This window comes from Morone saxatilis, unplaced genomic scaffold (assembly GCF_004916995.1).
Source record: "Morone saxatilis isolate NCDOM2014 unplaced genomic scaffold, NCSU_SB_2.0 Contig9, whole genome shotgun sequence".
Taxonomy (NCBI): domain Eukaryota; kingdom Metazoa; phylum Chordata; class Actinopteri; family Moronidae; genus Morone; species Morone saxatilis.
In genome coordinates, this window is record NW_023340268.1 from 15613856 (window position 1) to 15626712 (window position 12857).

At 40.4% G+C, this 12857-nt stretch overlaps 1 protein-coding gene across 1 annotated transcript in view; it reads left to right on the forward strand.

Moving 5' to 3' along the window:
* adgrb2 (adhesion G protein-coupled receptor B2) overlaps nt 1-12857 on the forward strand; it is a 150324-nt gene that overhangs the window by 47216 nt on the left and 90251 nt on the right. The window contains exons 4-11 of the mRNA XM_035681617.1: nt 4989-5153; nt 5565-5729; nt 7064-7165; nt 9572-9678; nt 10693-10887; nt 11294-11362; nt 11848-11956; nt 12328-12474. Of these exons, the coding sequence (XP_035537510.1) occupies nt 4989-5153; nt 5565-5729; nt 7064-7165; nt 9572-9678; nt 10693-10887; nt 11294-11362; nt 11848-11956; nt 12328-12474 (1059 nt within the window). The remainder of the gene's footprint in view (nt 1-4988; nt 5154-5564; nt 5730-7063; nt 7166-9571; nt 9679-10692; nt 10888-11293; nt 11363-11847; nt 11957-12327; nt 12475-12857) is intronic.

Genomic DNA, 12857 nt, shown 5'->3' on the forward strand with positions numbered 1-12857 from the left:
CTGGTTATGGTTTTTGCTTTAACTTCTGTATCCTCCCTAGACTATCCTTACTTCCAGTTCCATGTTCATCTGTGGTCAGCTATGCCCACTTTTCAAACTCACCCAGCCATCCTGAAGGATCGTACCCTAGCAAAGCCTTTTAGACTGGACTTCTGTGCTTCTTCCATGGTTGGCTTGGTTTATACTACTGAGCAGTTCTGCAGTGGCCAGCGGGGCTCTTCCGCCATTGTCTCTAAGATAACCTGTTAGGCCTATACCTTGTCAAGGACAGCTATAAGTCACCCGTGCAGCCCCATCTAATTCTGGTGTTGAGGGTACCTCAGGACTTTATTCCAATCTGGCTGAGACTGTCCAGCTGAAACGTCTTTATCAGGTTCCCATTGGAGTGGAAGGATCGGCCTGTGATTGAAATAACGTCTCAGTAGAGCAGACTCTGAAGAAAAAGTGGGGGCCGGTTTTGACAACTAACTTATCACAGAGCAGCTTTCAGATGTAGACCTCAACTTATCTTCTGAGATGTAAATAGTACCATACTTATTATATATGGTTTATGTCTGGCATAAAAGAATGAAAAGCCTTTGATGTTTGTTTTAAGACTTAAAGTATACTTATGACCTCTGCATTGTCTCTGCAATTTTAATTTTGTATTTCTAAGTGTCCCTTTAGAAAACCACTAACTTTGAAAGCATTGACATTAGAAAGGATTATTCATTTCAGTCATTTAATTTATTCCATGCTTTCTAACTTGGCAGGGTATAAATAGTTTCTGCATGACGTTGGAACATTGGTAATAATTGATGCAGAGACTAAAACATAAGACAGTTTAAAACAAAATTGGTGGCTGTTTTCTGAATAATAACCTTTTTATTCTGGAATTGATTTCAGTCCAAGTGAGAGTGTGTGTGCTTATATCGTATGTAATCACTCACAGGCTGAGCAATTATCACAGGGTAAGTGCTCTTTATTTATTATTGCTAAGGCAAAGAATCCTGAATTATTTTCCCCCTGCTAAATGATACGTGAATGTTGCTGTTGCCAGTCTGGGCTGTAGCCTTTTGTTGTGTTCTCGCCCTCCCTTCTGACTGCCATTTTTTATTTTTGTTTTTTGTATTATTTATTTTTGCCTTGTTTTTATGCTTTTCAAAGCAGGGGTTTTCATAAGGTTAATATTTAAATTAAATAAAACTGTCCCCATTGCCAGACAAAGAGGCTGCAAAGATATGTCTCAAAGAGGGAGGAATAGGGAGACGTTGTAATCTAAAGCATGGCCTCTGGGATGTTTTGCCATGCTGTTTTGGGAACAGTGATGGAAAGAGAGGGTTTGGGGAAAAAGGGTAGACTCGTCCTTCAAGGGGCCTTAAGGAAATCTGTGTACGCGTGTCTTCATATGGTTTATGTATTTGTGTGTGTGTGTGTGTGTGTGTACGTATATGTGTGTGTGACCCTATCACAACAGATTCAGCGTGCTTTTGGGAGTTCAAAGGCAATGGTCCTTTGAAATGATGAATACCAGCATAGGCCTTTTGGCACAAAGTCCATGCATAGAGAATAGACCTTTGATGGATCTTGTCTGTATGTGTGTGTGTGTGTATGCACGTTTCTTTCTATGTATCGTACTGCAAACCATATGTTCAGAGCATATACTGCGCTATACAGCATGCTCTACACTGTCTATGCTACAGTATGTTAAACCAATGTCAACTTGAATTTATTTGGCTTGACAGTGGCTTATCTCTTATGAGGACACGTGCTTTGCTAACACATCAAACAAATGCATGACTTTTTGGGCAGAGCTGCAAATGTTAATGTGACAGCTGCTGCATCAACTAAAGACAATCAACAGTCATACCGGAATAATTGATTTGATCATATCAGACCTTTCAGAGCGAACATCAAGAACTAAAAGGCACTCGTGTGTAGGCAGAGAGCTGGCGGGAAATTGCCTTTACGTTCCTTGACACCTACTTTTCTTTTTCCCCATGATATAAACAGTCAGTTCATAGCCAACCATACACAGGGATAAATCGCCATGTCTTAATTACATGCAAATTAATAGTTTTCAGCTTTGGCAAGAAAACTGCTTCCTACAAGAGAGCTGCCATGCTGGGTTCCTACATAAATATGCTTTTTGTGTGTATGTGTGGGTTTGGTGACATTTTATCTGCTAGGGAATGTCTTTGCATATACGGTATGTCGAACATGATACAGTAGTTTCTGCTGACTATCAGAACTATTTTAATGTAATTTTGTTCCTCTTGTACAAATTTGGCTGTAAATGTGTTGTTTTGTTCATTTTCCACAAGCTCCTTAGCACCCATTCTATTTTTTTCCCACTAATTTTAAGCAATTGTGTGTGTGCCCTGTGCTTTCACAACGATATAAAAATGAGGAGAGTCTATAAATCAAGTTTTTTTTTTTTTTAAGTTTGTTCTTTTGGAAGCTGTTTTTTTCCACTTGTCACTTTAATTACTCGGTTCTAGTAGTTCTAGTACACAGCTCATATTGTGTACATCATCCCCAACGCAGTGTTGGCCCCAGCTAGTTGGAACGCTGTCCGAGTTTCACACAGCGTGATTGACCACATTACCAAGGAGAGTTGGCAATGCTTTCCCACTTGGGAGAAGCAGACAAATACATTTACTGCACTGTACTTCACTTTCTCTGTTACTTAAAGCCCATGTGTACAGAATGTGTGCCTCAATATATCATTCTGAGCCAAAACAAGAACAGTTCTCACTTTGAATTGCTATTCTTGTTAATATAGAGACAAATTGACAGGCTACTGTAAAGTCCTACAGCACATACACACAATAGCTATGCAGCCTCAACTGACAGTTGAACGGCTGTTAAGACACGGCTGTTTCCTTTTACGTATCATAGCCTCTTAAAATTTATGTGATTAAATGTTAGCATTGCCCTTACTTACAGTAATTAATCAAATTCAAAAATACTTTGTCGCTGTAACTATAAGAGCATACATAATGTATTTCTTTTTAGCCCAGATTAATCACTAGACAGGAAAATATGACTCCTACATCAGCTTAGCTTGTCTGAAGGTTACATTAAAGTGATTGAATAATAGTTAAACTTTAAACTCTATTAGTTGTAATCAAAATTTAAAGCTGCACTACACAATATTTTTATATTAACAATTTATCTAATATGAAAGGTGTCACTTGTGGTGATAAACCCACAAAGAATTCTCAACCATCTCTGCTCCACTCAGCTCTATGGAGTGTTGTAGCTCAGTTTTGGTTTTACAGCTTGCAACTTTAATGTTTCGGTTCATTAGTCCCGTTTTAATCAATCTCTTCACCTGCAGCAGCTGGCAGGTGTTTTTGCCCACCACTAAATAGCAGACAAAGTAGCAACTTGGTGGTCAACGCAGTTGAGCATTTAGCGGCTGAAGAGCCAGATATGACCGTCAAGAGTCGGTAAAAACCAAATCAAGGCTAAAATAAAAGTCAATGTTAGAGACACGACTCCAAATCAATGCTAATGTTGCTCTCACTCTGCTGGATGTGTTCATAATCCATAGCTTGCTGTCCAACATGTTCAGCATATCAACTTGATAAGATTTCAGTACATTTTGGAGGACCAGTGTAGCTTAATTCTACAGCAGTAATCCAACTGAAGGAACATTTAAGACGTAAGTGACACTGCTGCCAAGAGCAGGAGGAATTGTATCAGTGCTTCGTTCAGATTATTACCTCTCTGAATGTGTGTTTGTGTGACAGTAGTATGGAGAAAGCACAAATCCTTTATTTGAGAATAACAGTTTACATTTCAGTTATTACAATAATACAAAAGGCTCTTCAACTACTGCTACAAGTAAAATGTTTAATATTATCCCCTCAAGACAACAGGAGCAATAATACAGTCAAACCATATACAGATGCATTATTAAGCTTTTGTTTACCATTCGGGGTCAAAGTGTGCTTTCATTCCATGCTAAAAAACAGTGGGTTAAAAGTAAAAATATACCCAGTGCGGGGTCAGTATTCACTGATGAAATACTGGGTTTATTTCACCCAGTGCAAAAAGGTAGAAAACCACTCAACAGAAGGGTTGTTTTGATCCTGGGTCAAAACACCCTATTGGTACTGGGTCAAGTTAACCGAGTAACCAAGTTGACCCCGCACACACATTTGTGTCTTTAAGTAAAAGCATGTATCCAGAAGTATTCACTGACACACATCTGCTTATTCCACAGTTGAACATTGTGTTCTTTTCTGCGACACGGATCCTCAAAATTATTACTAGCTTTGAAGTTGATGACATAACAAAAATCTTTGACTACACACACTATAAATGATTAATCTGCCTGTTTTGGATTATCATAATTTTTTGAATTTTGGATATTTTATTTAACAATTCAATTACCCCAGCAACACTCCCTTATTAAAGGGGACAGTGGGGGCTTTGATTAGACCTGTGCATATCATCAGGCTTTGTTAAGCTATTTGGTATTCATGCGTCATCTGACAGGTAATACCAGATTGCACTGAAATGTTTATTTTTTATTGATCTGTTTCTGCACAAATACCAGTCAAGAGTTGAAATGTGGTGCCTTTCTAATAACACTTTGAATGAAAATTCAACTGACTGTATGTACTCTGCATGAACTCTTAAAAACAAAGCATGAAAAGAATTGTAATCAGCTATTTCATAACAGATTGAAATATTTAAAATGTCCATAGAAACCATGAAGTGTGTTATTTTGTTTGTTGCTATTTATGGAAAACCAAATAGCCGTCTGTAATTTATTTGTCCTCCGTCCAAACTCATTCTATGTTCTGTTTACTTGTAGCCTACTCACTTTCTCTGCTCGGTGTCTTCTTTTTCTCCCCCTTTTCCTCTTACATCCCCTTTCCTATGCTTCAAAAATCTGGATCAATTTATCCTGATTTTCCTGTCTCTCAAACTCTTCTTCCCATCCGCCTTCATCCATGTCCCTGTCTCCCCATATCTAACTTCCATCACTCCAGTGGAGGGCCAGTGGTTGGAGTGGGGGCCGTGGTCGGGATGCAGTGTGACTTGTAACACGGGGACCGAGGAGAGGCAGAGGCGCTGCAGTGCGTCGGTGCACGGCTGGGCCGAATGTAAGGGCCTCCATCAGGAGAGCAGAGAATGCACCAACCCTTCCTGCAGTGGTAAGGCGTACAAATGAACGCTTAGTATGCACGCTCACTTGCTCTCAAACGCCATTATGCAAACATGGAGCAGGCAATATCCGAACGCATCTGTATGGGTCTTCTCTCATTCTTCTCTCGCTGGGACCCAGTTTGGCTTACAAGGCTGTTCAGACTGGCGCCCCAGAGGACAAAAATACTAGTGTTTTAATGAACTCGCGCCTCAGAATTGGCCCGTATTGACTTAATTACTGTACCACGCTTATAAGAAGGGGAAAAGTTTAGAAACTGCTGCCTGGAAGTTGTAACCTAAATGTAATACTCATCAACAACTGCCGTTCCTTTTTTCACCTTACATGCCGCTCTTGTTCCCTCCCACACTCACCTCCCCACTCCCTAATCTTCACCGCCGGCGCTTTGTTCCCGTTGTAGGTGGAGGTAACTGGGGCAGCTGGAACCACTGGAGTCTCTGCAGCAAGACGTGTGACTCCGGTTGGCAGCGCCGCTTCAGGATGTGTGAGGGCACTGGAATACAGGGCTACCCCTGCGATGGCTCAGGGGAGGAGGTCCGGTCCTGTAACGAGAAAAAATGCCCTGGTCAGTGACTTTGTGAATGTATGTGTGTGTGTGTGTGTGTGTGTGTGTGTGTGTGTGAGCTTAGAAAATGAGGGAGAAGTACAGTATGTATGTATATATTATTCATGCTTGAAAAGCCTGTATAAACACTTTTTTGCCTTAGACATTTTATTTTTTTGTGTGGCTGCATTTCTCTCCATCCCTCTCTTAGTGCATTCCTGTCACAGACAAAAGAGTGTGTGTATCTGTGTGTTTGTGTGTATCTGTGTGTGTGTGTGTGTGTGTGTGTGTCCAATCTGCATATGCACAGTATTTGTCAGGCAGATTGGAAGTGATTCCCGGTGGTTCGCACCACAGCCGAAGGCTTCTATCGCAATTTCAGAACCGCACTCTTCTCATCTTTATCTGTCTCGTCTGTCTTCCTGTCAATTCGAATACCCATCCATCTTTACCTCTTCATTGATTTCGCATGTCCTTGCCTTGTGGTGCTTTTCTTTTATCCTCTGTTTACCTGAGAGATACTCAATTTCTTCTCACATCTCTCCCCTTTAACATTGTTTTTATCGCGCTAATCTCGCTCGCTTTCTCTTGCCTGCTTTCTGTGTTTCCCTGCCTGACAGAGGGCGAGATGTTCAATGTCAGAGTGTCAGCCACCGATGGGAACAGTGTTGTTTAATAAGAAAGCCCCTTGACTGAAGCTGTGTGTGCGTGTGAATATCCAGGCGAATTTTCCGTACGAGCCTGAATGCCACGTGTTTGTGCTCGCGCTGAGCTCTGACAGGCTACAAATGATAAACTTTAGAGTGCAGCCTTCACCAGTACCCCTTTGTTTTGAAGAGCTCTCAGGCCTCTTTTACACAAGGCGAGGGTCTTGTCTGTTGGCATTGCAGGGGAACATCATATCATATTCTCTCTCTTTCTGCGTCTCTCTTTCTCTCTCCTCGCTCTCCATCCCTCTTCATCTCTCTGCATCGCCTCTGCCAACACTCGTCTGCCCCCTCGGAATATCTTCAGAGCACTCTCCCCCATTTTTTCATCAGGGTTATGAAAGAGGAGGAGGGGGGAAAACAGATGAATAAAGAGAGGGAGTAAGATGAAGAGCGAATGAGATACTGTACTGAGGCAGTGACACTGACAGAGAGCACTGAGCAATGTACAAGGGAATAAGATTGGGAGCTGCTGCAGGAGAACATTGATTTGTATCTTGTTTTTTGTGCTTTTCTGCTCCTTTTTTTTCTTTTTTCGCTGGCTATGTGTCTGTGGGAGTGTGTGCGTGGTGATTTTTCCTTTTCTGTGTGCCTACAAGACTGTGCTTCGTTTCACTCTTTCTGTCTATTTCTCATCTACTTCTGCAGCTCCTCATGAGATATGTAAAGACGAGCACCTTCTCTCTATGTCATGGAAGAGAGCCTCAGCCGGGGAAACGGTCTACAACAAGTGTCCAACTAACGCCACTGGTCAGTCGCATACTTTGCTTTGGCCAGTATCTGTTAGCTGTCGTGATATTTCCGACACAGCTTGCGTGAGTGAATTTGTGATTCTGTTTGGCCTGGACTTTTCATCGTTACACAATACTACAGTGGCTCAAACTGTAGCCAGTTCATAAAAGAAACTTGGATTGGATATCAAGCAGTCGTAAACTGGCGTCAGAAAATGTTAACTAAAGTCAGAAATAAGAAGCCACAGAAACTTAAACTTAATCAACAGAAAATCCAAGAAAGAAGAAATATCAGAAAATGTCCAACAGGACTAAAAAACCATCAACCTAAATGTCCAACATAAGAGACTTATGGTAAGTCTTTTAGGCTCAGAAGTACATTAGCACCCTGTAGCATAACCAGTGCTAGCTAAGTGAGACAAGGAAAAAATAAAACTCATACTTGGCGTTAATTAACTTAATTAAGAAAATACAAGTTACGAAAACTTAGAAAATATCCAACAGGACTGAAATATGTCCAACAGGACTGAAATATGTCCAACAGAGCAACATAAGTCTGTTACGAATGTACATTAGTGGCCAGTGGTTAGCATTAGCAGTGCAGGCTAAAGTGAGAAAAGAAAGAATCTACAGAAACTGACATTTGAGGGGAGGACAAACTTAAACTTAAAAATATCCTATACGCAAAAAAGGTCTAGCAGAACCAACAGTTTGTTTAGTTAGTTAAACCCATGAATTATCATCAAGTAGTTAGCATGAGTAGAGCTTACTGCAGTTTTTACAGGAAAAAAATGAGAAATTATAAAAGGGCTAACGAGACCAACAAGCTAACAACAAGTTTGTTAGCTCCATGAACCCGGTAGTTAGCATAAGCAGCGAGAACCCCTACTGAAGCCCTAGCCGCAAAGGACTAGTATTACAAGGGACCAAACAACAACTTCCACAAATATTATAAATTACTAGAGGCCCCCACTGCCCAGGTAATACTAGTCCCATGCAAATAAAGCTGTAGTCAACAAAAAATCCAGGGGAAGAAAACAATAGAAAATGTCCAGCAGGAGCAACCCGAGTTTATCAGTCCCATGAACATACGTAACATAAGCACCCAATAGTTAGCATGCTTAGCATAGCATAGGAAACCTATAGAAAAAGGAACCTATAGAAAAATACTTACCAAATAATGTACCACTTCTAATGTTTGACAGTCAAGTGACTTCTGAGAAATACAGTAGAAAAACAGCAATGGTCTAATTAGTGCTAAAGAAAACATTGTATAATAGATTAAATTATAATGATAATGTCAGTAATTACTGTACTGTTTTAAATTCTGATGTGCTCCTATGTCTGGAACAAATAGGTGCTCAGGTTGATTTAAATGCTTAAATTCATGTCTACGGCTCATCATGCTGTCCCTAAATTGTATTACTATTTGGAGCCTCGGTATGCAGAAGCAATCATTATTGCATTTCCAACTTGTGCATTATCCAACATATACCTTTAATTAGTACAGCAGACTTGCCCTGCTTGAATGCATTCAAACCTTATTTGTTTTTTACTTATCGTTCTGATGTTAATCTAAACTGCAGAGTTTCTCAAATAGCTGGCTGTCAGAGCTTTTTCTTTTTACTTCCAAAAGCAGAAACAAGAACAGAATTGGATTTTTATTTCTCAGACAGAAAGAATTTAAGCCAAGAGCAGATGTGGTTCAGGATGACTGTAATACAAACTTGTTTCTACATCTTTCAAACTATGGCACTGGCTCCAACATCAAAACATGCCTGCATGAATCAGATTGCCTGCCAGTAAAATGTTATAGCTTAAAGAACATTACACTGAATGTATTAAATTAATTAAAAAATTAATTATTATTAAAAATTAAAAAAGCTTTACACTTCATTGATGTTGATCTATTACTCATAAAAAGGCAGAGCGAGAGTTCAGAAAGCGTATATTTATTTGGCTAGGAACAATGTTTTGTCTTAATAAAGTATTTTGGCAGCCTCCACCAGTTTATGTGCTGGCTGCCAGGTTAGACCAGCCAACAGGTATGAGCTGCCAAACAATGTAGAACTGCCTCACATGAAATATTTGGTAGTTGTAACAATTCATCTTAAATTATATTTTACTCCAAGAAAAGGCCGATAAATTCATTTTTTCATAAGTGCAAATATTGTAAATGTGCTGTGATTTTCCCCTATGTATTAAAATTCAGACACCCTGTGTATTACCTTAATGTGATAAATGGTAGATGTTTTACAATAGAAGCAAGTTATTTATGTACTTCTGGCAGTAATATGTTTAATGAAATATGAAATCTCTCCAGCAGCAGGTTCTATGACCGTTAATTGACCCTGTATTAACACGACAGTAATTCTTATGTGTTCTTGTGCAGGTAAAGTATTTGTCTCTCTTTCTGTTTCTTTAGGATCTGCTAGTCGTCGTTGCATGCTGGACAATAATGGAGTTGCTTTCTGGGGTCCTCCGAGCTTCGCCAGATGCGTCTCACTTGAATATAGATATTTACATTTATCTGTAAGTCTCCTTTTAAAGAACTACTCCCACACTCAGAAACTCTTTCTGCATTTTTTTTCCATCATCTTCAGCAAGAATGAAAAAATATTGTTGTATTCTTCCAGATTTCATCATTTGAGCTAGTTAGTTGCAGTATCGCTCTCTATCATAACTCACCTTCATCAAACTTCTTCTGTCTCATTAGTGAGTTTATGAGGAAGTGGAGGCTCCATCTGTTTTTAAAAGTTAGTCTCTGCCTCGCTGTCCCCTTTCTCACCTAGCATGTGCCTCTGTTCAACTTTTTTGTTTTTTTTATAAAAGTTTACTCAAAATACAGGAGTGTCTTTGCTCTAGCCTTGTCGGTATCTCTAATTAGCTTTTCCAGAGCTTTGCGCTCACACTTATCAATTAATGAACATAGCTAATGAATGTGTTCATCAGCCAGACTGTTTTCCTACTCTGTGAACTTCAACCTTTTCCATCTCCTCGATGATGGTGGAAGGAGATGGGGGTCAGGGATTGTGCGTGAAAGAGCTGATTGCACTCTTAGCTTCTGTTCCAACCTTTCATTAACACCAGGAGTCAATAATTAATTTTCTGTGATTGCTGTTATCTTCTGTTCTTCCAGGCTCTTTCTCCCTCTCTGTCTGTCTTTTTTTGCATTTCACACACACACACATACACACACACACACACACAGTTTTGCTTTGTGTATCTCTGTCTCTGAAGTGATGAGATCCAATTCCTGCCTGAGAGTGCTGCTAGGCCTCTTTTTGCTTTCCTATTTTAAGCACAAGCACTGAGATCCAACCATGTACATATATACTCCTGTCTTGAAACATCCCCCTCGGCTCACATCCAAAACATTTCTGTGATTTCTTTGGGAAAAAAACACGATCTTTGGTTTGTTTGGTCTCGCTGTTTCTGACATTTTTACCAGCTTCACATTCTGAATAATGTATTACAGTAAGCACCAATGGGCATGCATTAAATCGTGAACTTTTCTAAATTTCTGCCACTTTCTGCACATTGTAGTTACGAGAGCATCTCGCGAAGGGTCAGAGGACCCTGGCTGGGGAGGGCATGTCTCAGATCGTAAGGAGTCTCCTGGAGCTCTTGCAGAGGAGGAGCTACTACAGTGGCGACCTTCTCTTTTCCACGGAGATTCTGCGAAATGTGACGGACACCTTCAAAAGAGCAACCTACATCCCAGCTCCCGACGACGTGCAGGTAAGCAGAGCCTTCTCTCGAAGCCCCCTCAAGTCACAAACCATACAAGACGAGCAGTTGCAGACACACTTGCGTTGCCTGCAAATGTGTTCAACGTAGAAGCTCCAATTTATACTACACGGGGTGTGCATAACAATGAACTACAGCGACACAGTTGCTGCGGCCTCAAAGGGGATTTTTTTAGCAGAGTTTTTCTCTTTTCACCGCCGGTAAAAGAGCTAAATGCTCCCATTTCTGTCAGTCATTTGACAGATTTTATGTTTTACATTATGCCTATGTACAGATGACTACTGTTCTAGATTTAAATGTTAGCAACATAATAAGGGACAATGGCAAACACACAAGATACCAGACTTTAAAGGTCCTGCTGCATTAACAACTGAGTATGTCTTCATCTTGTGTCTAGAAATTCTTCCAGATAGTCAGCCACATGTTGGACATGGAAAATGTAGAAAAATGGGAGGACGCACACCAGGTAAAGCCTTTTTATATATGTGTGTGTACGTGTGTTACTGTGCGTCTACACATCTCTTCTTCATAACAAGTTTCTTAACTTAATTGCGTGTGCATAGGTGAATTTGGGTGGAAAGGTGGGTGTGACCACATCCCACATTAACTATTCATTACAGCCATAAAAACACACCTGTTTACTAAACACACTGGCTACCTATTAATTATACTCTGTGTGTGTGTGTGTGTGTGTGTATTTGTGCACTTCTTGCGTGTGACCCAGCTTGATGCCCTTGAGCTGAGGTGTGTTTACTTTCCCATCTGGACCCCAATAAACAAGCCGCCGAATATGATATCAAAACCCACGTGGTTGCATTCAGTGGTCTAGATAATGCAGGGAATAAAAATGTGTCAATGGCTTTCACGTCTCATTGAGCGTCGGCCACGGATTATAATTATGATGACATCGTGATTGAAGCTCGCCTCTCCTTTTCATCCCTCCGTCCACAGGTCGCTCCCGGTGCTGCTTTGCTGATGAGGATATTAGAAGACTTCATTCACCTCATCGGAGAAGCCCAGAAGCCTTTCCAGAGTTTCTTAGTGGTTACCAACAACCTCAGTAGGTGTCACACAATGCTGCTACGTGACAAATGCAGATTTATTTTATTTATTTTTTATAAAATGCTATTTCACACAAATTTATAATATTTAAATAAACTCATTTATTATATGATATTTTATAGATGGTAAGCTCAGCCAAGGTCTTGAATTTTTATCTGAATTATGTCTTTCAATTTCCACTTTCAAAAAACCCTTGTTGCCTTGCCTGATCTATGAATTTTAACGGTAAACATGACTCAGTGGCTTTTGAATGTGGGCATTTTTTGCACTGTTGCTTTCATCGTTTTCTGCTTACCTTATCTTTACCCCCAACCTCAATTTTGCACTGCAGTGAGTTTTAAGTGTTTTTGGTATCTCTTGTTTGTCCAGTGATAACCATCCAGCGAGAGCCGGTGTCAGCAGTTTCTAGCGATATCAACTTCCCCATGAAGGGCCGGAGAGGGATGAAGGACTGGGCCAGAACAGCGGAGGACAAGCTCTACATCCCGAAAGAGGTCTTCACCAACCCGACCGAAGGTAGGAGAACTAAGACAGATAAGGATAAAGATCTGACCGGGTGACGAGATCTGGAGTTTCTTTTATAGAAACAATCATTTGGATAGAAGAATCAGGGCACAACAAACTCACCATTCAGATCTCACCATTAGTATCAAAATTAGGCTGATGATGTTATTTTTAAAGCAAACAGCAGTTCCAGACGTCTGTCTTAAGTCAGGTTTGAGCTCTAGTTTTCACAACCATGATGTGGATCTCTTTTAGTTGTCATCCTCACTCTCAGTCTTGACTCTTAGACATAGGAGGACCCTTTATCACCCCCCCTCCCCCTCTCAACCCTCTCTTCAGCCAAGGTCAGTTTAAGAAGTTATCCCAGTGTGAATTCACACACTCAGAAATGTGTC